The following is a 24,818-nucleotide window of genomic DNA, read 5'->3' on the forward strand; positions in this document are numbered from 1 at the left end:
ACAATTTTTCAGCTATTATTTAGAAGAAACGAACTCATTTTTACTCGGGAGTAAAAATAGCATCAGCCTAACACAGTTAGCTGAACGAAAAATTTAATTTCACAGGTAAAATAGCTCAAATACAACCACTTCGCACGCTGTGAAAGTTCAACGAAACGTCCAAGCACAAAAGCGTCAAGTCAAGTTTATTGCAAAACATCCTGCCACGTATCAATGCATCACCAAATAGACTTGTACATTCACACACTTTGCATAGGACTGTAGCGGCTGGTATGACGTCATAGTTGTAGGGGACAGCACCGTTTTTAGGCGAATTTAAACAGAAAAGACAAAAACGGACGAAAAAACTTAAACGACGGAGTAAGAACCACAGTACATATGGATTGTATGAATTAACACGCACCGCGGTAGAATTATATGAAATTATGAGCACGGAATAGTTCCTGCAGTCATAAACAAGACAGTGGTCATGGGAAAAAAGTGAATTCGCTCCGGAATTAAAGGAACACGGGAAAGTGCTGATGGAGAGTAAACACCTACAGTGCAAGTGCCGGTGACTGATCGAAATTTCGTTCGCAAATTGAACATTTTTCGTTCAGCTGTGCAAGGGTTATGGGAATTATACAGAACAGTCGAGAAGAGTGATACGAAAGTTGCATGAGATGAAGCATGAGATGAAGGTGACAAAAAATTCAGTTGAAAGAAGAACCTGAGAAAAAGTCGAATTCTCTCAAAAGTTTGATTTTCTTGCAAAATTCCGGGAAAGATGCGAGATAACATGCGTTGAAAGAATAAAGTATCGAATGAGATGCAAAAAGATTTCAACGTGAAAAAGGCAGCTAGAGCAATGTAGCTGGGGAAAAACTGATAAATAACCAAAAGTTACACATCATAAAAATAAATACTACAAGACAGCAAAGGTTGTTCGCACTATGGAGGCACTTTGAAACAAAGAAAATTCGAGTAAACACCTTTATGGATTTCATACAGCAACAACATGGGTTAGTTTGCATCGCAAGACACTATTCCAAGCACCAACGCAAATAATAAGATTGCTTGGAGAGGGGAAGGCCCTCGTAAATGTGAGCATTTCACATGAGGGCTTTGAAATGATATGAAATTCATATCACGCATTGTAACAGTGGACGTTGTCATGAACTCAATGCATAAATAACGTTTCCCTATGCACTGTGCTGATAACTTTGCCAGACTTGTTATGATGTCATTATGACGTCATACCATGTCGGCTTCTTCCGTCACCACATTTGCTCGGTTGTCCACTTGGTGATGCACGAGGTCAACAAGTCTATTTGAGTATTCTCGTAATAGGGAAACCACCGCAACATCATCACTTAAGTTCTCTAGTGATACCGTTCGGGAAGGCACTTCGTCTTTTTGTTCGGGATTAATTGAGATCGGAAGATTTAAATTTCCGATCCTTGAGTTGATATTTTGAAATGCTCGAACCAGTTTTTGAAATCCGAAGAAATTTCCGTTTTTAGAAGCTTTTGAGTTATTCTGGAGCTCCTGTGAATACGAAAATTATGTTAATGGGGCATTAAGATGATTAAAACATAAACTAGGTCCTATTTATAAGCTACAGCAGTGAACCCAGTGTTTGAAATGATAAAACACATTAATTTAGACCAGGGGTGGCCAACCAGTCAGAGACCAAGACCTCACTTCTTACTGTGTTAACCGCAAAGAGCCACATCATACACACTATGATTTATGACGTTTTTTCTGATTACGTCATAATACTGCATCAGATATTGTTTCAGTTTCATCATCCTTACTCTGGTTCGAAATCTGATGTAATCAGTGATTATTTAGCAAATATCAATAGAACATTAGCCAGTAGAGATTACTTTTCTGTATTATTTATCTGCCTAAAATGGGTAAAAAGTGCTCTCTTTCGGAGGTTCAAAATGAACGAAAAAGCCGCATAATACCGGGCAAAGAGCCGCATGCGGCTCGCAAGCTGCGGGTTGGCCAGGCCTGATTTAGACAATTAAGTGCAAAGATATTTAACAGCATAGAAATCTACCGGCAAGAAAATGGAATTCAAAAATCACAAAATACCATCTGTTTATTGTAGACTGCTTCAGCATGGTCGAATATAGCCAGGAGGTCGTCACTTGCTTTCTGGCATTCAAGCTGAGCGTCATATGAAGTATCACATGAGCTGTCTGAGCTCTCCTGTGAGTCATGTGAGTGGTTGTTGTTGAGTACCAGGTTCACCCTGTTGTAGGAAGCCGCACCTGGGGAATGACGTTGAACAAAGTTGTCTTAAACTTGATTCCCGGCATCCTTAATTACTCATATAACAGTATTGGAGATTGATAGCCAAGTTTAAAAACAATATTTTCAGTGCATAGACATCAAACTTCAGCAAATGTAAACGAAAAATTAGGTCTTTATATCATCCACAACATCAGCGTATGGTGGAAAATATGAAATTACATACTGCATAGTACATTATACACCGTAACCAAAAAAGTAAAGATTTGAAATTTACCAAGACTTCTTCTACTTTCGTTGCCGTTATTGTGATCTCCGGCTTCGTGAAGAGCTCGAATTTGTCGCTGTTGCGCTCTTTTCAATGCGCTGTCTCCATCCGAGTTGTAATCCCTTCCTAATGCTTGAGACTTGGCGGGTGTCAAAGGCGAAACTTTTGGGGATCGATTCTTTGTTAAACTTGCGAGGAGCTCAGCGAATGCGGGCGGCATGGCTGGCTTGTCAATGGATGGTTTCTTCTCACTCTGGTTCATGTTTGGATCGTTTTCATTCAAATCTTCTTCAGGATTGTCTTCATTTTGATTTGAATGTCCATTCAACGACGATTTATCAGCTGCCAATGATTTATCGTTCATCGAAGACTGCAGCGATGGTTCAGCAGCCACATCTCTGTCTTCAATTTCATCAAAATTATTTTTTACCTTGTCATTCTCAGGCCTTGATGTGGTTGAGTTTTGCAAATCTAAAACAATTTCATGATCCACGCCCCCATTGGGGATAACGTTGTCGTTGACATCTTGTTTGATTATTGTGACGTCACTGTTAGACACTTCATTTACAGAATTCAAAACATGATTGACAATTTCCTGGCAAGCTTTGTTAACTTCTTCGCTTGGTTGCGATGTCACAATGGGGTCTGTAACATCATCTTTGTTCTCTTTGAGACTTTCAGGCAAGATTGGAGATTTTTTCTCAGATCTCGGACTAAGGCAGATCTGAATGGCGGCAGTTGATACAAAAGTTGGCTGATCACTTGCATTTGTCATGTCTGTGTTCCATTTGCTGGATGCAAGATCCTTTGTCGAGTCCACCTTGCTTCCGTAGATTACATTCCTGATGTCTACGTCCTCTTCGTTTCCCTCCATTGTGATGTCACAGAGTTCATCACTCTGGTTGAAACTGGTTGTAACTGGTTCCAATGCTGGGTCGGGCAGTGAATTTTGAGGAGTGATGTCTGAATCTAAGTCCGGAGCATCGTCATTGCTCAGCTGTGATGTAGTTGAGCTCATGCTCCTGTTTATCTCCTCCTGCAATGAGATAGAGTTCTGGACTTGATCTTCAGGAGGATCAACACAGAGAGGAGGAGAAATAAAGTTTTCCTCATCACGAGCACTCTGAGTTACAACCTCCACATCTTCATCTGTTTCCTCTTCCAGGGAGGCTTTGGAGTCTTGTGTGGAGTCGATTGAACTCGATTTTGTGTTTTGGTCAACAGCCTCTGGTGCAGATGAAGCCGTGACCTCATTTCGTGATGATTGATCGAGGATGGAGGAGGAATTCTCCTGCACTTCCGATGTGGAAGCTTCAAGCTCGTTAGATTCATCGCCCTCATCACCGCTGCTGTGTTCTGCACACTCGTCAACTCCTTTAATAATTTCAACCTTATCCACTTGTGGCAGTGTTGAGCTGTTTACTGGTTCAATTATCGCCGTGTTAGTGACATCTGCACATTGGTCATGATCTGGTTTCATGACGGTGACGTCATCATCACGACTTATGACATCATAGGCAGGCAGACGCGCAACTGTGCTGTCATGTCCTCCAAGGTTGTTTTCTGAGCGGGAGAGTAAGATGAAGCAATGTATAATATTAGCATGTGAAATAATTAACTAACTTGATTAAACAGTTGAAACCATTCCTTGGTTAAAGAAAACATCAAAGTTTTTAGATACAGCCTCGATGAACCAATTTAACAGGTTGGATTTAATTTACCTGAAACTTCATTGAAATCTTCTTTATCCGAGAACAATTCCTGATCACCGTGGGAACTTATCGTTGAATTGACTTCATAAGACTTTGCAAGATTCTCGATTTCTTCATAAACCTAGGTTTTGTAATAATTAGCTTTGTAATAATTATACCTAGCTGCATAGTTATCAACAATGCTTCTAATTACGAAAGGCAATTTCAAAAAGTCTGGGATTCAACAACTTGGCTGTTTAAGTGAAATAAAGAAAATTCGCCAGTAAAGCTAGAATATATTGTTACGTTATTTTGGAAGATGGTTCGTGCAACCACAACAACACTGACACCAAGTTACATACCTTGTCTGGCTCCAGTTTATTACCCCATTTACCCAATGAATGTCTCGGGGTTAACGAGAACGGGGTTTCCTCACCTTCAGGCAATTGCTGGATGAGCCACTTTGGAAGGGCGGGGGTTCTTGGCGTAGACAACATCGAATCCGCTTTGAAAAAAAAATGAATCAAGTTGGTATCGAGGCAGTAATAGCCTCACCAGTAAAGTTTAACTTCAAAGTGTTTTTGGAACCGAAACAGTCTCATAAATTTCTTCACCGGTCTTTTAAAATTTACACTTATGCAAGTAAAGCAAAAAATTAGTCAGTTAGTCTTTAAGAATCGTCTTTAATTTCTTAGCAGTCTCCAAAGTAAAACTTTAAAAAAGTTGTGCCATTTCTACAACTTAGTTTGCATACTTATGTATTGGCTATAGTTGTATTCACTGTAAACTGTACAATAATCGAAAACACAATTAGTAACTAACCTGGATTATTGGACGAATTATAATCAACCTCTCGAGAGTCATCATTGAAAAGGGTCGGAAGAATATTCCCGTTTAAAGCTCGTGGGGTCCCGTTGACCTCGCTGCTTAAATCATCTGCAATCATCGCACCAAAGTAGTCGGTTTTGTTGAGATTACTTTCTGGGGTCGACACCGATGGCTCCGACGCTGGCTGTAGCTGATTCAGGTCTTCACTGGCATTATGAGTCAGTGACCACACAAAAACACAACTATCGGCCGACGTTGAAAGCAGTCGATTTTTTAGGTCAAAGGTGAGAGCTACGGCCACCTCTGAATGGCCGCTCAACACACTCAGACATTCTCCTGCATTAAGTACAATTGAGATATATGACTTCTATGTTTTTTCGAGGAGACTAACAAAAAATTTCCTTGCACTATGATGAAAACGAAATTAAAGAAGAAAGTTGTCAAAAACAAACTAAATGAGTCATTTAATATGAATGGTTATGTAGTAATGCTTACAGTACATGTTAATAATTTATAGCAATAACATGCAAGATGCATGTATTTAAAAAGTCATGGACATGCACAACAGGTTATTTCTGAAGTCTACAAAAGTACCACATGTTTGTAACATAGCACATGTTTTTTCTATCAACGAGCTTCGTAATACCTGAAGCAAACCCCACAACATAGATATGCTTATCAGTGCACGAATTGGCCACCAGCGTTCTTGAACTGTCTACAGCAATTCTGAAGATAGTTGCGGTCGAGTCATTGACTCGAAATGAACGACGAAACTTTCCACCAGTGATGTCGTATTCACTTAGAGTTGTACCACAAGCGACAAGCACAGAGTCTCTGTGACAACACAAGGTTGTTTTTTTAAACTAACGATGATAACAAACTGCTTGTCAAAAAAAGACTCTATTTGAATCCTCCCTACAGATGATCTTGTATGGCCAAAATATATTTTCAAAGACCCATTGCATATACTATTCTGTTTATCACATCATATCATATAGACATAACTTTATTGTCCGCTGATCTTTGTTAAGCTTTCAACTCACTCAAGCACAGCCATGTCACTCATCGAATGCTTTTCAACAAAGTGTTGATCTCGACTGATTTCGGTTTTTCCGTTGTTGCTTGTGATGGAGCAGAAGTAAAGCGATTTGTCCGCGCCACACGTGATTAGACGAAACTAAAAATAGAAGAGTTTTTAAAAACATGGAATACAAGGAACTTTTCATAAAAATGATAAATAGTTTGTTGATACAAAGTAAAACACGGATCTTTAAACACTTCTCACCCCGTTTTCTTGAGGAGCGAACTTCACAGATGTCACTGCGGCTGAATGGTCGGCAATGGTGTGCGTTGGAGCGTATTCCTCGCTGAACGTGTGGACGCACCTATCGCGACTCGCTGACGCAAGCACGCCTCCAGTGGTGGAGTAATCCATGCAGAAGATATCCCCATCATGCGTTGGGATTAAGGCAAGTCTCTCAAACGACTCCAGGCTGTATATGCTGTGGATGATGAAGAAAAACATTACAAGTTTAGTTTGGGGTGAACTATTCAATGGTGAAATTCACATTTCACCAACAAACATGATCCACAAGTATTGCTGTATTTTTATCAACCATACAACTTACTGAATGTTTCCTGCCTTGTCTCCTATCGCCAGATGCTTGCCGTCATGTCGAATGCAGAGCGATCGAGCTTCGTACTTCGACGTCATTTCTTCGCTCAATTTGTCTGAGGCGTTGTCCAGTTTTATAACTTTCAAAAGCTCCTGGAATTGTCGCAAAGAAGAAATTGAATTTCAAAAACCACATTCTTTTAACCAACTTCTTTTTAAAACTCTGGGTGAAACTTTGTTGCTATTCACTTGACGCGACACCAAACTTTTTCCACAAAAGGCCAGATAAGCATGAGGACTGACAATCGCGAGTCAAATGCCCATTTTGTTCAATAAGCTTCAATACAATAAGCTCATTTGTGGCACGAAGAGGCAGGCCGGACAAAGTAATCTCACGGGCCATAGTTTGGTGACCCCTGAACTAGTGTATACATTATATGTACATAAGTAAGCGTGCGTCTGCTTCATTTCACTTACACATGTATTTTCACAACACTGCCAAGCACGGGTCGACCCGTCCGTGGAACAGGTTAGAAAGCAATCCTTGGGGAGAGATTTGCACTCACTTGACCCCGGAACCACCTGTTATAATTACGACAAAATTTTAAAATGCTTTCTATCAATGTTGTCATGATTGATTAGGTTTGATATTAGTGGTGGATCTGTTTTGGTCGTTCCCCAACCACCAGGCTTGTATTCAAAGTAAACAAAAGCCCCTAATTATAATTTTCCAACAACTTTAACAAGGTGAAATCAAAGACAAAAATATCATAAATAAACATAAAAGTCAACAAGCTATGTTTGAGGACACAGAAAAGCAATTAGAGCATCATTGAGTGAAATAAATAAATAGCAACAAGCATTACCTTCACGTCCCACACACAGGAGTTATGAAACTGAAATAAGGAGTTGATCTGCGGCTGAGAGAAGTCCATGACGTCAAATACAAGCAAAGTGTGGTTTGAATAGACACAATGCATCCACATATTTCGCATGTCAATCGCCGTGGCAACAATCTCTTGATTTCTATGGACAGTGAAGTGTGTTATACTGCATTTTGTGTAAATGTACATAAAGTGTTGTCGTTTGCGAGATCACGACCCACTAAAGTTCGATTAAACACTAATCGATGGAAATCATATGTTGTATGCTGAGCGCAAACAAAAAATTCCTTCCCATCTTTATAAACCTGAAATTGCTAAGTAAACAAATGTCTCCGCCTACTGAATAAAGAGAGGACTAGGTATGCTGAGGACTACCTAAGGAGTTTGTCTCTTTTAGCAAAAGGTTGACAACAATAGTCATTACGGGGAATTATAATTATAATAATACACACAAAGCCTTAAGGGATTTGACGTACTATTGACCAATAAAGGGATTAAAGTTAAATATGACAAGCTTGACGCTGCTGAAATGATCATTTACTTTAAGCTGCTAAATTACACGTGTAAATTTGTTAAAGAACTTATCTACAACTTTGAGTGATGTGAACATACCGGACTTGTGTTGGTGGAAATATTTCCGTGATAAATTCAAGTGAAGCTGAGTTGAAAATGTGAACAGAACCAGTCGCACATCCGCACAATATCATGTCGTCAATGCTGCGTACTGTCCTTGCACCCCCACACTGTTATAAGGAACAAGATCGTTTTAAAATACAACAACAACGCCACAAAGCGTCGCGATAAATACTTATTAAAACTGGGCCAGTCAAGTGAGCTCAAGAAGCCCCTGAAAACACAACTATACATAAAACAGTTGGTTTGTCTTACTGTATACCTTTAACTCGACAAACTTTTCAACAGTTCTTTTTGAATTGAACTGACATAAAATCCCGGATTTTGTGACGGCGTAAGTCAGATGAGAATGGGCCCCTGTTCCGCAAATGACATCACAGAAGATGTGGTTCCTCAGCGTGTCGAGGATTGCTGATCGGCCTTTCAGTGGGACGGTCGTGTTCTGAAAGTTCAAACCAGGATTATCTGATGTCCACGTTCCCGTTACTTTGCTTAGAATAAAATAGATCTCACATCAGTAGTGGAGTTCTCCAGATACCAGAACTTGACGTGACGATTTCCAACCGTGATAAAATGGCTGCTGTCTTCAGCAAATGCAACCGACTTGACTTTCGTTGAAACTTTGTTTGTAGCTGCAAGTTTGTCTTTCTGCAAAAAGAAACGGAAACTTAAGTAACTAACAAGTAGAAATTACTATATACAATTATACATATATGTGTGGGCATCACTAACGGTAACAATAGAAACCAATAAAAGTTTAACTATAGCTTCGCGCAGTCTTTCACCATCATTTCTTTGCGTGCAAACAAAGGAAATAAAATAAAGCAGTAGTAGATTTTATAGCAACGTCATTCACTCAAAATGGGCATAGTATGCCAAGCTAGTGGGAAGTACAGAGAGATAACAATGCGTTGGAAAAATTTAGTTTGCGCTTCCAAACAGAATAAATGAAAGCAGATTTGCGGATTGAACCAATTTACTCATTTCACAATTAAAAATCAATCATTATGTAACAGAATGAACTTGCCTTCCAATCCCAAACATTGATAACGTTGTCATGCTGGTATCCGATTGATATGACATACTTGCCACTCGGTGAAAATGAAACAGATGAAATTCCAAATTTATGCCCGGACAGTGAAATCACTTGACAACGGTCGGTTAACGAAAAAACTCGGACGCAAGGTTGATGACCAGCCTGCAAATATTTGAGAATCAAAAACTATGATATCCGTTGTTTGACCGTCAAATAATATTTATAGATATATGACACTATTCAAATAATCCACGTAGAAATGATAAACTTAAGGACGCTTCTTCAAAATGTTGAAATATATCGTAACTGACAGCATGAAAAAGTTCTTTGTTTAATTTTTATTGGTAGAATTGATTAACTGATCGATGCATCCTAATTAATTTTGCGCATTTCAAGCAAGGCCCCACTTCTCTGGTGCAATAAAAGGTGCAATAAAAACATGCAAAAGCTTTTATCGCAAGCTATAATTTGTCGCCTACTTATGTGTACTTAGCTGTCCAGTGAACTATCACCAAACAACTGCACAAAATCTTTCATACAACAGAACTATACATTTACACCAAACGTGACAATTTTCTCACCTCTCCCGTCGTTATAAAGCAACCATCCCTTGAAAACCTCAAGCATGTTATTGTCTTCTGGCCGGGGTTGAATATATGGGATTGCTTGTTGCTGCCGGGGTCGTAGAGAACTATCACACAGCCAGCAGGGTAGGCGAGCAGTCCTGTGTTTGGATCGCAGGTGAAAGCGCAATTGCTCTTTAATGTCAACCCAAGCACATGCTTCAGTTCAGAGCTATACTGCAAATACATCCAGAAATTTTAGGTGACGTGTACAATCACAAAAAACTTTATATCTTTGAATTTTAAATCTTTCAAAGCGGTACTTGTTTAAAAAACAACAAGATGTTGGCTTGTGGACTGAAAATACAAATTAAACTAAACATGAAAATATCCACACTTGCTACACAGTTTAAACAAGAAGGTAATAAACTTATACAAACATTATAAAATCGTTGTACCAGGTTTACCAGTACCCCACCATTTAAAATATATTTAACATCTTTCGTATTTTGTTCATTACAATGTAATGTTGGACTACTGCCTGCATATGAATATTAGAATTTCAAGTCAAATATGTGGTAGTATGGCCAGTAGGATATCATAGTTTTGTTTCAAAGTTAACCTAGCACACACGCCAACATTCTTTTGCGGAGAGACCTGGCATTCAATGAATTGTAATCAAAAGAAGACAAACAATGGCTTTCAACCAAGTTTCACTTTACATAAAGCTTGTCCATTGTAACCATACAACAGGCTTGTTAGCCAGAGCAGTGGTAGAAACCTAACATGTAGTGATTATTGACAAACTGACTTACTCAACACAATTGAAGGTGACCCGGTAGTAAGCTGGGCTATTTTGTTAAGTTAAAGCATACACATATCATCACAGAACTGTGCTCACATTAACGGCTATGAAACTAAAAAATAGTTTGGACACTGTTTTAACATTTTATGCAGCAATACATTAACGTTACCATACTATGCTTTACATCAAAGATTTGTGTTTATTTTAAACAAAAGCATGTTACAATTTTTCCAAGAAGGGAATCAATTCATCAAACCACAAGAAGTTTGATTTTTTGTTTAACAATGGACACTTCCGACGAACAACCAATTTTTGTTTTATGTCTAGTTGTCATGCACATAAAATGTTTGCAAAGATATAAATATAGCAACCAGTGATATCAATACATCACCGTGCTTATTTTTTGCAACAAAATGATGACAATTAATGGTTACAAGAAAGGCACATCAGCAACGAAATATATGTGTGTTATACAGTTATTAGTTTACAGTTGTCTGTCAATGCCACAAGTTTTATTAAAGAAATATATAATCGATTAACCCCAATTTAAATACAATAGCAAACTTATATGTCGAAAGTACACGTAAGTTTCATGATATCGCCTACGCTACCGGTCGGATAGATATTATTTCTAAAAGTCGTTCTGTACCGATATATACTGCGCATGACCAACCTGCTCCGAGAATGCATGACGGCTTCTTCTCCTGTAGTGATACCCAGAATAAACTTTCTTTCTTCTGTAGTAGGAATCTTTTGAACCTGGGTTACTCCTCTCCGACATATTCTTGTCATAACACCTTGCTCGTTTAATTGCTAAGAATAAGGTGATAATGACCCAACCATTGAACTTTTTGTTACTTTAGCGAATTGTCTATGATTTCTTTGCAATATATACTACTACCACCCTATAAAAATAATTCACAGTCATAAATGATCAAATGTTTTAGTTAAATTAGTACAAAATGTAAGCAAATTATTTTGCACAGTTATGCAAAAACGAATCATACATATCCACTGAAGTGTAAAAAAATAAAGTTTTACTGTAAAAAAGTTTCAAGGTAAATTACTTTAAAATGGTATAGTTACATTCTTCAATACATTTTGCTCTGAACTATTTCATTCATCAAATAAAATTAAAATATATTCATGAAAAATCTCCCTTGTTCAAACGTTAATTGTTTGACAATAGACGAACACACGAACAATGTGAAGTGAAGAACACTGAAGGACATATTTCATGCAAACAGTGTTAAATTTTGAAACATTGCTAATACAAAAATAAAAATCATAATACTAAGAGCATATGGATTTAACAAAGCAGATTACATCAAACTGTAACAGTGGAATAAACGTTATGGACTGGACTTGGAGATTAAAGTTATGAGCACTTCCACACACAAATGGCCATGTTTCCACCAAAGAACATGTACAAGATGTTCTTTGTCTCGTGAGTGATCTCAAAACCAAAACCTTCCCCGACAATTGTGTGCCAAGAAGCCCCGAATTTTTTGTCCATGTTCTCTTTAATCATCTTCGCTGCGTTTTCGTTGTTTGTGCTAAATTTCTCACATGCAGTCACACACAATTCCATGGCTTCCACCCTCATTTCTTCAGGCATGTCAGTATGACGGATCAGTGGATAACTGTGAAGTCGACGGAAGTCGTGAGCTTCTTCTTTTTTGGTTTCAGTTGCCATATTGGTTTTAAGCAGTTACGTGTACAAAGCTTTTTAAGTTATGGTGTAGGTTTCATAAGAAACTCTGTTAATTCAAAAATATACTTTTTCTATTGTTGTGGAAACTACTATAAGAAGGTTTTAAACAAAATCTCAACAGTTGAGACACAAAATCTAAGGATAAAAGCTTAGAATCCGTGCAACAATAGACCACAGACTAATAATACGTGTGTGACGTGGTTGAGCTGCAATGGTCTTGTCAAGACTTTATGAAGTTAATAATCCTTGCTTTATTTCAACATTGCTGCAATATCCAGGCATAATTGGAACTTATTGACACCTAAAAGCGTGGTTATGACCCTTGAGCAGAGACTTGTGCCAGTTTGTACTTCGTACATTCACCACTATATACACCGAAGTTTTTATCCTCTTGTCGATTTATAATAAATAAACAAAGAAAAAATGGTTGTTTGAATGCCAATTTACAATAAATAAACAAAGAATTGAGGCTTCAGTGCACGCCATCACGCCAAAAGTAGCTTTTTTGCACGCACTTCTTGTCTAAAACTGACATACTTTCCAGTTGGGGTTGAACAAAATCTGCATTGGGTTTAAGTTGTGCAAAAACTTTCGCCATAGTCCCTGTTAACAAACCATGTTATGATATTTTCTAGGCCCAGCAAGTATAATTATATATGGTAATTATAATTAGGTATTTATGCTCCTGTTCGTGACAGAGAAGAAGAATCCAACTAAAATACCAATTTTCATTAAACTTTTTATACTTTCTACATAGGCTAGGTAGCCTAGGCTAGCAGGATGGCAAAATGTTTTTCGATTTTGACAAGTTTTAAAACCCTACTGGAAATTTTGTAGGTTTCTGTCCAATCTTCTGGAGCAGAATTTCTGTTTGGCCCTAAATAAGTATAGGCCTATTACGTTGGTTGTCGTGATTTAAATTTTAGCATTACATTAATCTGGTGAACTGAAATTAAAACTTCCATTATAAGGTTTTAAAATATATAAAAACTAGGCAATTTGTTGAAATTAATTACTAATCGCACAGATGTAACTCTCGTCCCACCTGGTTTTTGGTGAAAATAAAACCAGTAAATCAACTTTCAGACTTTTCAACCTGGACCGGTGAGACTTTTCAACCTGTACCACACAGAAAAGATGCATAGTCTACTTACACAGGCTAGTCCTAATAAATCCATAGTTTGGTAGCTTATGCTTCACTAGAGGATGTTTGAAAAATGTTTAAGGCGTGTAGGAAAGCCAACAGAATACGATATTTCGCATGGAGGCCTACCGACCACTATTACACCAAACACATTCCACAACCCTTCTCCCTAGCGACTGAAGCAGGACTGATTTGTTTGGGTTGGCGTTGTCAACTGTTTGAACTTTGCGCTAAACAATTTTTTTCTGTTATTCGGAAAATATTTTATAATTCAGTCAATGACGTTTAATGCTTCATCCATAGAACCATGAAAAAATAACAATAAAATTATTTTTAACGTATCGAGTTAATTTGTAAAAGTTTTACAAATTTTTAAGGTTTTAAGACTAACCAAAATGTATTTTATTTTTTTCACATGGAGCGCCAAGTGACGCTGTTTACCTCGCATTATTGCCAGTAAGTGGCAGCAAAGAACAACACTTGCTCCCACAGAAAAGTAATTTGTTTGATATGCAAAACTAATAAACTGAAAATCAGTGCTATTTGTTACTTTGAAACAGTATTTGAGATTGAGACCCAAGAATACCAAAACATACCTTTGAAATGAATCACCAATGAAAATGTCAATGCAAAAATTGTTACTGCTTGACGAATTTAGGCAAATTAGTTGTTTTTATTGCTGCAATACACCAACACCTATATATCATGCATATGTTTGGAATTATATAATCTCATTCTTCACTTAAAATTGCGTCAAATGTCGGACAAGAGCAATTGAGCTGTAATTCATAAAAACTGGATTCGTGTGGTTGTATTTATTGTAATGAGATATAGATATAAGTAAAACAAGAAACAGGAATTAGTTTGGCACCCTTAAGGTTAACTTTATATTTTTCGACACGAGTTTTCACAAGCATAAGCTTGCTGCTTCAGGTGTACTTTGAAAAATCCATTTTTGTGATCCATTTTTCACAGTACACCTGAAGAAGGAAGCTTATGCTTGCGAAAGCTCATGTCGAAAGATATAAAGTTAACCTTCAGAGTGTCAAACTATATCCTCTTTCTTATTTTATTTTAAAATTTGATTAACACGGTTCAGACAACATCAACATAGATATAAGCATGATAGGTAATAAAGCCTATTCTCTTGGGAACGAATGCTTTTTATAGAATTGCTATAGTGCTCTGCTATAGTGACTTTGCATGTCATAATTCAACCGCACATTTCATCAAAGAATAGAACACGTCACCGTATTAGGAAAATAATTCCGTTGTATATAGAGAGAAGAAGGTATCGTTTTTCATCTAGAAAATTCGAAGTACAGTACAGTGAAGTTTCTTATCGTCAAAAAATGAAGATGATTCGTCTAGTATCGATTGCTTTTCTTGTTTATCTGGTCAAGGTAAAGACTATCTGCCTTGCTTCAGAAACAGTGACGCATTCGCTGATCCCACCAACCAGGATGCTTCATCCAACATCGGTGAACCTCCGTGAAGGGATGGTAAACGGGTAGCATCTGGGGTAAAGGGAGAAGTAGGTGAAAATATTCCAAGCCTGAACCTTTTGTGTTTGCAAAAAAGAAAATTTGGTGAGGTTTATTTTTGATTAAATTACGGTAAATTACTTTGTTACAGTGTTTTTTGTGGTTTCGGTGTCTTTGCGAGTAGGTCCTATACTGCTCAGTACGTGTAACAATTTCTCCTTTTGCTGTACTAGACAATGATTTGATAAACATAAGGCGAAAACTAGGTGAAGCGTTACGACACATAGCAGCTCTATGTACTGGTGAGCTTTTTGTTTTTGACTGGAACCATTCTGTTTTCTTTTTAAACTGTAAACGTTGAGCTTTTCAAATTTTTTAAAGTTCAAAATTTTACAGATTTAGGGAGTTGCATGTAATCTTGTGGGCGCATTCTCCCGATTGTTTGAAGCATTAATAAGCATTAATAAGCCTTTAATCACCCGTTTGTCCAGTATACGTGTTGTAACTATAAGCTGACAGCGATGCTAAAATTACAACTTCAGTGTCCATCTTTACTGACATTGAATAAAAACCAAGCCGAAAATGGTTGGTACGCGCCGTCTAACGGATATCAGTAGAAGGTTTTGGCGACCACACAAACTTTGAAAAATGTAGAACAGTGTGGCGTTCGGACAATTTCATAATTGCAATAATTATATATATTGGCATTGCATAAAGTTTGATTTTTCTCCAGTCTAGATAATGTAATAATGTGCAAAGCTTGTAGCGTGCTGACATAGATTGAAGTGTTTCAAGTACCTTGTTTTCGTGGTGTAATATGCGACACGTGGTTTATGGTAGCAGGTATTGTTCTAGTATCTTTAATCACAAGCGTAGTTTCAAACCAATATGTGATATAGTAAGTGTGTCAAGTGGTTTTTTTGTACTGATGTAAAATCGATTTGAATTCTTTGTGATGAAAAGCTTAGAATAACATGGACACATGTACACGTGTGATAGCAGTTAATTTGGCACTCGCTCATTGGTCAATATTTTAGTATATAAAACAAGTGTTGGATTTAAATCGCTCTCTTGGAAATTCTCTCTTCTCTGAGTTATTTCCCTTGTTCTGTAAAATTGAAGTTATTACTGAATTATTAAGAAAGTGGGATCATGGTGTAAATATTGCTAATTCGATACAACTGATTCGGACAATATAACAACTAAATTTTATGAAGTTGGTGTTGATTTAAGAAGCAAATGAGACAGTAAAACGCAACGGAGTCAAAGACAATCATAGGAGTCAGACAATAAAACTGAAAGACTGGGTTTGGCTTAGGTCATCCCAAAACCATCACACCATCATCCCATAACAGCATGCCAAGATTTAGAGGAGATTTGGTTTCTGTTGGAATGAGAAATTTGGTAATAAGGAAGTTCATACGCAGTTCAACATTATCATATTTTGGTAGAGATTTTGTACTAAAAACATACGGTACAAATACAAACATTTGTCTGTAATAGCACTGTACAAGTTATACCTTATTTTTGTGTTGCTTCAAACTACGTGAAAATGCGAGTATATACTTAACAGCCTTCACCTTAACATAACTTAAAAAGAATTTTAAATTTTCTGAAAAGGAAAGTTGCAAATACCTTTGTTAAGTTTAGCTGTAATATTTGAATCCGGTTGAGTGACCGCACTTAAGAAGGTGAATGGTCTGGGTTGTTCTGCAGAAAACAGAAACTGGCGTCGTCGCGATTCAGATGGCGGTGAATTCCACAATTGTGCTCTTATCACCTTTCGAAATATTCTCGTACATAAAGCCATTGACGACTCATGTTCGATTGAATTTCAGGCTACTTGGGAAAAAAATATTTCCAGCCTTTGTGGCTAAGACTTTCCAGAACAACTTAGTCATGGTTTTTAGTTGTTTTGCGAAATGAAATAAATTACAATACAAGCATATATTGACATCAGTGTATAGTTTTTGTTAACAGTTAACTGCCATTCAAGATAGGTACAGCATGTGAGGAAATAATGACGTAATGGGACAAGTATAATGAGTAATGACAAACGTATAGAGTAGGTAATCGTAGTAATCGAAATTACAAATGGAATCGAAATAATCATCCAACTAGGCAGCAGTCGATTGGTTAAGTTGCTCGATAGATCCAGGTTCTGCTCTCGGTCTCGGCGATAGGCTAAGTTCCCTGGCTGCCATCAGTCACGGGTGAATAACATACTTCTTCCTCTTATTAGGGCCGCTGGGTCGCCACATGAAAGAGTTTATGCAAAACATAATACAAAAGAAACAAAATTTGTAGCTTTGATGCATAAAAGCAAAACAAACAAAATAAAAACTGGGCGATATCAAGGTTTTCAGCATTATTTCATCATTTTACCAGCTGCTAGACTCGACTAAAATCCAGACCAGTGGCCCAGGAAAGTGGCTCACAGAGTCATGGAAAAACAATTATTGTAGCCGAGGGTCCGCAGGTAAAAAAAAGGTTAAAGACCATTTGCTTAGAGAGACCACATAAATTAGACACGATGCAAATCAAAAGTGCATCATTTGTTTTTTAAGGGTGTAGGCCTATACTTTCCAGATCTATCAGCTATCACCATATTAATCAAAAATTCAAACCTAGTAACTGCTTATGTGTTTAAAATGCTTCGGTAATAAATGAGACCAAAATGCATTAAAGTTTTGAGTTTTTACGCCTAAAACACCATGTAGTTGTTTTCCCAAATGCATAATTTCTAGCACAGCACTAACAGAAATCGGTTATTTTTATTTAGCAAACAAATCAATCATAGTCAAAGCGTAAATTGGTAACCGGAAATGTTTTTCTGGTGGTTAAGACACAGCGCTTTGTTGCAACATGTAACCGGAACGTGTTAACGTATCACCAACTACCTGAGTTCGACCGAAAACCAGCTGATACTGCACCAGAGAACGTATTATGGTGTAACAACGCCGTGATGTAACAGAAAACATGCCTGGCTAGATTCAAATAGTTGGTTTCCTTTATAAATTTCGATTGCGACATTTCATTTAAGCTATTTTTGGAACAATAACATAGAGCAATTTGAACAGTATTTGCTTGCTAAGGCAAGCTGATGTTCGCGGTTAACGTGTGTTATTGTACGAGAAAAGACATGTTTTTTTAGAAGTGAAAGATTGTAATTATGTTTTGAAACCTGTTTATCACAATCGCTGGTAGAATGTTGTCCAAAAAGTAGGATGACTAAAGCAGCATTTTCGAAAACAGGGCAATAAACAGGAAAAAATTCCGATCCATCATATGAAAAGATATTTCATAAGCTTCCACTGAATCTGACAAACCAAACGTCCTTCATTGAACCGGTTCTCATTGAAAACACCGGCCTGCCAGGTTCCTTCAAGCTGTTGATTCACATCAACAACAAACCGGACGGCTTGATCACGTGACAGATCAGCTGTGTACCTGCTAGGACTCAGTACACGCCGCGTGTTCCTTTGTGACATCATAATGATTGCCGCACTGCTACTGACAAAGCCAGTTTTGTATCGACCGAGCAAAAGGGGAAGTTGAGCTGCCAGCTCTGCCACGCTTGAATGGCTCGGGTGGCGTGATGGGTCAGGCAAAGGGTGTTTTGTTGCCAAAAGTATTGCAACTTATTACAACAAGGTAACGTTGCGACAAAAATTAAAGAACAGTTCTTACCTAAGCATTTTAAATCAGACTGAAAAGAAAAGATAAAGAAAAAGAAAAGACCGTGTTAGAAAGATATGAAACAGGTTAATAATATTGTCTTCGTTAAAACCACCTTTGCGTTTTCGTCAAAACAGCTGCCGCCGACTTGTTTTGAACCTCGCTAAAACCAGTGCGAGCTGGTTTAAAGCGAACTGCGCAATATTGATCGGGTTTTGTGCACAGGTAAGGGGCTTTCGCAATGGCTGGCAATGGTTCGTTGGAAAGGTCGTGCACATAACACCGGAGTGTTTGGTTTAAAAATAGACTAACCGGTTCTATTTAACTAGTTTTGTAGGATGAATAGACCAGTGCAGTTTAAGTTAGAAAGTGTGACAAGCAACGTTTGACAAACCACTACGCAGATTACAACATCATGGGAGAGCTGTTAGTCAAGTTGTAAACAAGACGGGGAAATTACGGGAGTGGGAGTATATGACTCGGTTTGTGAGCGAATGTGGGCGTTGTTATTTCAATTCTTCAAGCTAAAAGCACTTGTTAAAGCGATGACGCAATCATTGCCAATGCAGCAAATTTTCTTCTGTTTACTTTACATAGCAACCGTCGCACGTGACAAAGATTCTAAATGTTTAAAATGATGAGATTGTCAGTGCAGTATTGAGGCTAAAGGCGCCGCAGGCTGTATTTAGAACTGATCTGCGAATGTTTTTGTATCGTAAAACGATTTGCGAACTACTTTTAAAATTGCGAAAGTAGGTCTTAAAGTTTGTGTTTTTTTAGAAAAAAGAACGTTGTAAAGATCTATTAATCTGGTGCTAGAAGGCGACCGTTATTTGGTCAGGCAATCACTTCTGCAATAGTGCTTTGCGTGAGTGCGCAAAATGCAATCTTCCTATGCTGTTGTTGCCAACCTGTTGCCAATCATTACTGGATTTCTTGCAACACTAGTTCAAGGCAGAGTTACTTATTCCAACGACAAGCAAGAGGTATGTTTGTTTATTTGTGTTTTTGCATTCAACTTCTAGTATATATATATAGATTACTCTCTCATTCACAGCCAAAGCCGGCAGGTAAGTCACATCGCCAAAGCTGCTGCAGTAGAATAACTGAACTACTGATTGGGTTACAGTTTGGTTTCAAATCAGAATTGGAAGTCTAGTTAATATGGCACTTGTTTTATGTTGTAAATTGCTTAATTTCTTCGGGTTAATGTTTGTGCATGTGCACTAAGTTTCTCTATATTTTACAAGAGTCAACATGAACAAAAAAAGTTTGTAAACTTACTAAAAGTTGACTTCTTCATTGCTGTCATGGTGAACACCAGTGAGATAAACTCAAGTCATATAAAAGATTTAATTGATTATATACTTATCTAAAGATCGATCTAATCACAAAGTTTATCTGAACCTTAGGGTAATTGGAGTTAATCATTTTAAAAATTGACTGAACTTCCAAATTGGTCAAACTGGCTTTCGCAGGCCGCCAATGTTGTGAAATATAGTGACACATGCACAGACAAAATTTATGCAGAACGTTGTTGGAAAATAAAACATTTACAAAGTTTGTGGTTTGTGTTAGACAAGTTTCTACATTAAGGTGTTATGTGGTCTATTACTTCAACATTAGTTTGCTAGATGTGTGTTTTTTTTCCACCTTTTATCTGCACCAGTAAATGCTAGGGTCCGCATGTTCTGTGGTTTGTTGTTAGAAAACTCTCTTTTGTTTGACCAGTGTTAGTTGACTGGTGACGCAAGCCAAGTCATGGGACGACTGGGGGAACAACTGCTAGATTTTTCTTCCAGTAGCGATAGATCAAATGGCTGTGTGGTAAGTTGCATTTGGAGGTAGGCAGTTACAGTACCGCTTGGAATGCCAACACTAGTTTCTTTCAATCTTATTTTTTCTTCAGGTTTTCTTACTTGTACTTGATAGTTTTCTTTTCAGGCCTTTTATATTTTTTTATTTCGTACAACAGTTTACTTAGAATTGTACAAATTGGAGAGCGTTTGCAGTTTACTTTGTGGATAGTTTTGTTTTATATTTGCAGTTGTCAGTGATCTTTATTGCCGCATGTTGTGTACGTGGTATCTTAAAGTAGTAAATTTGTACCATTTTACATACACGTAACATGTATTTTTTCTATGCTGGTTTGCATTCTTTTGCTTACGCTTTCGCTGTATTAATACTTGCGCTGTATTGACAGACTATTGTTGCAGTGCTCATCCTTTTGAGGATTTTTTTGTAAACCTGCCAAGTTTGTCTTGAACTGTCTTTGTTACGTGCATTGAATGTTCTCTGCCTTTTACTTGTGTCGTTTCGCAGATGCATTGAAATAAAAAGTTCTCAAATAGCTTTGTTTGATCCATACAATGTGAAATTGTATGCATTAAGCTGAAAAGAATGTTAAGTACCTGTACATATTTTTTTTTAAATAAAAGTAGGTTTAAAGCTTTAAAAGATATCCTAAGCGTAGTGTAACGATGATAATTTTCTTTCAGAACGGTGAAACCAAATGCCAAGGAAAAGATGGAGAGTACTTTTGTCAAGTCGGCTCCTGTTGTTGTGAAGATGGCTGCTGTACCGGCGAAGGCTGCTGCACTTACTACTATCAACTCTGGTGTAAGCATATTCAGTTGCTCAGTGTGTTCTGTTTTATGAAGATTTAGTTCCACAGTATATCTCTATGTTAGATTGAGTCGCAAGCATACAAAATCGGTTATATTCATTTATAGTTACAGCCTTGATTTTGTTAGCTCGATTGCGTTCAGTCATCATTGATGCTAATTTACAGGGTTCTGGCTCATCTGGGGAGTGATCATATTGATGAGTTGCTTCTGTGCTTACCATCATCGACGGAAGCGAAGAGCTCACCGCTCAAGCAGAGGTCGACGCCGCAACAGAGAAAGTGGCCCTTATGCTGGAGTCTGCAACTACCCTGGCCCTCCTCTAGACAACAGTGAGTAAAAATAAGTGCTTTGGTTGCTGATTTGTGGACATTCTGAACCATCTTTTTGTACCAGAAAAAATTTGGCCAAGAGGTTTTTCAACATGGCCTTTGGTTTCTTAAGTGTAGGCATAATTTTAATGATAAAGTTTTTACAAATTTTTCAACGTTTTGAGATTTGAAGTCATTTTGAATTATAGTTCGCTGAGCGAAGGTTGAATTTTCCATTTGCAATCAGAAACAACAGAATTGGAGTTTTTAGTTTTAACAGACCATTTGGTTCAAAACTGTTAAAGTTTTTAACAAAACCATGCAATTTATACATTTAAAGTCAATACAATCGGCAAGTGTTTGTGCAATTTAAAGTAACTAAGGCGAAAGAAAAGTTACTTTGAGTTGGCCTAACACTGCCTGGCTTTTAGCCCTACAAAAAAGATTTCCATAGATCCTAAAACGATTTTCTTACAAAAAAAGCTTGTATCAGATCATCTGCTTCATTGGAAAGCTGTATTAATAGCTTAATGTGATGCAGAATATGTTGTAACTAGTGTTGTTTAAGCTATATCCACAAATTTTGTTCATTGAAACTCCAACCATGATCTGCTATATACTGTTGACTATTGCGTGGAGTTGAATGAAGTTTCGAAAGCAGAAAAATAGCTTTCAGTGTAGTGTTTGCCGATTCACCAACACTTGCATCGTCACCATATCAATAACTGATGCTCCGCGGTTTAGGTGTTCTGGGATACTGTAAACTTCCAGTCTATGATGATGTGATCCGAATCCCACCAACTGCATCCCCGCCTCCCCCCTACTCATCGAGACGACCCATCAACACCGTCGCATGCTTGGAACCCAACCAGAATGGGTAAGACTTTGCACCTGTACTCACGGAGGTGATGTTGTACCGGCGATAAGAGAAAAGTGATGAAAATAAAGTTTCCATGTAGTAAATATGAAGTAAAAATGTGTTAATTTTGGGAAGTGTAAACTAGAAGGTAACTTTCCATTGCATTAAGGGAAATAACAGCTATTCTTTTCCCTTTTTCCTGGCACAGGCATTTGTATTGAACTAAATTTAACTGTAAGAGGCCCATGAACCACTTAGGAATGTCAGGACATAATAACATTTTATGGTTTTAATAAAGCGTTGCTATAAATCATTAATAGACTGTGGCCTAGAATACTTGCGGTGAATCACCCAGTTTATGGTATTTTATTGAATTTTAGTGAGACTGTCATGAGGATCATTCCATGCAACTTGACCTCATCCATGCTGTCTTTGCATTCGCTTTCCTACTACATGCCCTCGCTCGTTGCACAGAGTTCAGTTGCAGACTTACCGGTATGTGCGTTATACATAATAGAGCCAAGGACAGTTATATGGCTAATATCTTTATTTCTCAGTAAATCTTCTGTGCTGAAAGTTATCCAGATAGCTAATTTGCCTTAATCACCTCGCTTACACTTGACTTCTCCAATGATGGTGTGAAATATTTCAGTTTTATGACTAAATTTTACTCTGTCAAACTTCAGGCGCGGAATAATCGAATGAGCGAGTTGATTTTGCCACATGGTGTCACTGACGAGGACACAGCGAGCACGGCAGAGAGCATATTCAAAGAAGCCGACGAGTTGCCTCCAAAAGAGGAACCGATAGCTGCGATTGAAGCTGATGTTTCCATAGAAATGGAAGACATTCCCATAGTAACAACGCCAGAGTGCCACGAAGGTTGCTCCTACGAACCTGCCCATACCGACACAGTTGAAATTGATCACGCGCGAGAAAGCGATTACTCAAGCGTGGACGACAGTTCTGATGACGAGTGGGCATTTGGAATCGACAGTAACAACAATAACCATGTCAAGTCGATCAAAAGACCTGTATTTGGCCGCCTATGTGATGGCAGCGGTGATGGCAATGCCCAGCTACAGGAGAACAATGATAAAATTCCGAAAGATTCAGGTATCATACTGCACCTTGAACCAAGGGATTCCGATTGAACGCATTTACATAACTCTTCTTATTATTGCAAAGTCGGACTACTTTCCTTTAAAATTTCAACACATTCGACTCTTGATTAATTTTCATTGTCTGTTAGTTGTTTATTTAGCATATTTACCTGTGCAGTAGGATGAAACTACACAAATTACTTTTATGGTTTATTCAACATCAGTTCTATTGGGCTGCACTGCCTACACACGCCATACGCCACCACGCCTTAATCCTTTTAGATGTGTTTTATCACCTTTTGCGCGGCAGTATTGTACAGTATTCAGGTTGTTTGTTGTACCTCGTCATCACTGTGTACTTTCTCCAGCTGTAGTTTTTTCGTTTTAGTCGTTCTTTTAAGTTTCTTGCTGCGACTAACACCCGATTTCTAAAGTGTCAGCCATGGTTGTAAATAGCTTTCGATTCCCAAAGCTTTCGTGCAATTAGGGGGTCACGTGACCACTTTCTATGCCGACCTTAACCTGTGATAGCGCCCATTTGTGGTGTTGGTGATTTGTGCGTGTGTGTGTGTGTTTTTACCTATTATAGAATACTTTAGTGCCTACCCTTGCGTGCGGGCACTTCGCGTTTATTGTGCTTCGTTTTAGGCAAGTTTTTTTTTTTCAACGCTTTCGACTCTAGAACGAATACAATTCATGCTTCGAAGACGTCCTGTTAGCTGCTTGTAAAATGCTCAGATTTAGAAGTCTACAGCCGACCTTATTCAGCATGTACAGCTGTACGGTATTGACCCGCGTCAAACAGTGGCTGCATTGTTGCTGCGGTTTCGCCGCCCTTTTGCTTATGAGATTTTTACAATGTCATTGTCTGCTACTTGGCCGTAACAATGCCCTATTGTCAGCTGCTTGTGTACTTGAAGGTCGCTAAGGTGCTGCGGAAGTAGGTCACCAACCAAGCAGGGTGTGGTCGCCTTGTTAAGTGACTTGTGGGATTAAACATGTTTGGTTGCTTATTAACAGGTTTCTAAATCGTTCCAGCGTTGAACGAGCGCATTTGTTGTGGGCGATCATGCTTAAAACTCGGCTACTTAACCAAGTAAGCCTCCCAATAAAGTCGTCTGCACTGTTTGAATCATCTTCATTCAATCATATTAATATCGCTGTCAGGGTTTTAAAAGCACTTGCGCTCTTATGTTCAAGTCGAATACAGTTAATTCCTAGAACCTAAAGTTTTGAGAGAAACTTTTTTGATTTGCCAAAATAATTGCTACGATACAAATTAAATGGTAAATATACTAAACACCGGCTCAACAGCGCCATTTGACGGTTATTATTTT

At 38.0% G+C, this 24,818-nt stretch overlaps 4 protein-coding genes across 8 annotated transcripts; 1 reads left to right on the top strand and 3 right to left on the bottom strand.

Moving 5' to 3' along the window:
- Positions 1-173: 173 nt before the first annotated feature.
- Positions 174-11,384, bottom strand: LOC143461075 (uncharacterized). Its single transcript, XM_076958835.1, has 18 exons — positions 11,238-11,384; positions 9,778-9,996; positions 9,188-9,358; positions 8,674-8,808; positions 8,423-8,602; positions 8,140-8,270; positions 7,510-7,669; positions 7,121-7,225; positions 6,657-6,796; positions 6,314-6,530; positions 6,072-6,205; positions 5,675-5,862; positions 5,023-5,364; positions 4,563-4,705; positions 4,231-4,342; positions 2,519-4,072; positions 2,083-2,261; positions 174-1,527 (listed from the first exon to the last, which is right to left on the bottom strand). The coding sequence occupies exons 1-18, from the start codon at positions 11,343-11,345 to the stop codon at positions 1,234-1,236; spliced, it is 4,512 nt and encodes a 1,503-aa protein (XP_076814950.1). The 5' UTR covers positions 11,346-11,384; the 3' UTR covers positions 174-1,233.
- Positions 11,385-11,469: 85 nt separating this feature from the next.
- Positions 11,470-12,352, bottom strand: LOC143461079 (dynein axonemal light chain 4-like). Its single transcript, XM_076958842.1, has one exon. The coding sequence runs from the start codon at positions 12,258-12,260 to the stop codon at positions 11,943-11,945; it is 318 nt and encodes a 105-aa protein (XP_076814957.1). The 5' UTR covers positions 12,261-12,352; the 3' UTR covers positions 11,470-11,942.
- Positions 12,353-14,725: 2,373 nt separating this feature from the next.
- LOC143461078 (uncharacterized) lies at positions 14,726-18,254 on the bottom strand. Of its 2 annotated transcripts, XM_076958840.1 has the most exons (4): positions 16,542-18,254; positions 16,257-16,290; positions 15,466-15,560; positions 14,726-14,939 (listed from the first exon to the last, which is right to left on the bottom strand). In XM_076958840.1, the coding sequence occupies exons 1-4, from the start codon at positions 16,714-16,716 to the stop codon at positions 14,833-14,835; spliced, it is 411 nt and encodes a 136-aa protein (XP_076814955.1). In that variant the 5' UTR covers positions 16,717-18,254; the 3' UTR covers positions 14,726-14,832. The 2 variants fall into 2 exon arrangements, with proteins under 2 accessions (XP_076814955.1, XP_076814956.1); XM_076958841.1 differs by lacking the exons at positions 15,466-15,560; positions 16,257-16,290.
- A 643-nt stretch (positions 18,255-18,897) lies between these two features.
- On the top strand, positions 18,898-24,187 carry LOC143461076 (uncharacterized). 4 transcript variants are annotated; one of them, XM_076958838.1, is made up of 7 exons: positions 19,412-19,570; positions 20,316-20,411; positions 21,083-21,203; positions 21,376-21,540; positions 22,264-22,396; positions 22,759-22,873; positions 23,065-24,187. In XM_076958838.1, the coding sequence occupies exons 2-7, from the start codon at positions 20,346-20,348 to the stop codon at positions 23,530-23,532; spliced, it is 1,068 nt and encodes a 355-aa protein (XP_076814953.1). In that variant the 5' UTR covers positions 19,412-19,570; positions 20,316-20,345; the 3' UTR covers positions 23,533-24,187. The 4 variants fall into 4 exon arrangements, with proteins under 4 accessions (XP_076814951.1, XP_076814953.1, XP_076814952.1 ...); XM_076958839.1 differs by having other exon boundaries at positions 19,431-19,570; positions 19,642-20,411; XM_076958836.1 differs by lacking the exon at positions 20,316-20,411 and having other exon boundaries at positions 18,898-19,570.
- The last annotated feature ends 631 nt before the right edge of the window (positions 24,188-24,818 follow it).

This window comes from Clavelina lepadiformis, chromosome 5 (genome assembly GCF_947623445.1).
Source record: "Clavelina lepadiformis chromosome 5, kaClaLepa1.1, whole genome shotgun sequence".
In the NCBI taxonomy this organism is placed as follows: domain Eukaryota; kingdom Metazoa; phylum Chordata; class Ascidiacea; order Aplousobranchia; family Clavelinidae; genus Clavelina; species Clavelina lepadiformis.

Excerpts from the sequence above, each read along its gene's own strand:
- LOC143461075 (XM_076958835.1), bottom strand. The coding sequence starts at position 11,345 with ATGTCGGAGAGGAGTAACCCAGGTTCAAAAGATTCCTACTACAGAAGA. Across the intron at positions 9,997-11,237 it reads GTCATGCATTCTCGGAGCAG|TATAGCTCTGAACTGAAGCA; the intron begins GTTGGTCATGCG and ends ATGTATTTGCAG. Across the intron at positions 1,528-2,082 it reads CAGTCTACAATAAACAGATG|GAGCTCCAGAATAACTCAAA; the intron begins GTATTTTGTGAT and ends TCGTATTCACAG.
- LOC143461079 (XM_076958842.1), bottom strand. The coding sequence starts at position 12,260 with ATGGCAACTGAAACCAAAAAAGAAGAAGCTCACGACTTCCGTCGACTT.
- LOC143461078 (XM_076958840.1), bottom strand. The coding sequence starts at position 16,716 with ATGGCTTTATGTACGAGAATATTTCGAAAGGTGATAAGAGCACAATTG. Across the intron at positions 15,561-16,256 it reads CTAAATCTTGGCATGCTGTT|CTACATTTTTCAAAGTTTGT; the intron begins ATGGGATGATGG and ends CGCCACACTGTT. Across the intron at positions 14,940-15,465 it reads CGGCTTGGTTTTTATTCAAT|ATGCTACCCGTTTACCATCC; the intron begins GTCAGTAAAGAT and ends CCTTTACCCCAG.
- LOC143461076 (XM_076958836.1), top strand. The coding sequence starts at position 19,466 with ATGCAATCTTCCTATGCTGTTGTTGCCAACCTGTTGCCAATCATTACT. Across the intron at positions 21,204-21,375 it reads TTACTACTATCAACTCTGGT|GGTTCTGGCTCATCTGGGGA; the intron begins GTAAGCATATTC and ends GCTAATTTACAG. Across the intron at positions 21,541-22,263 it reads TGGCCCTCCTCTAGACAACA|GTGTTCTGGGATACTGTAAA; the intron begins GTGAGTAAAAAT and ends TCCGCGGTTTAG.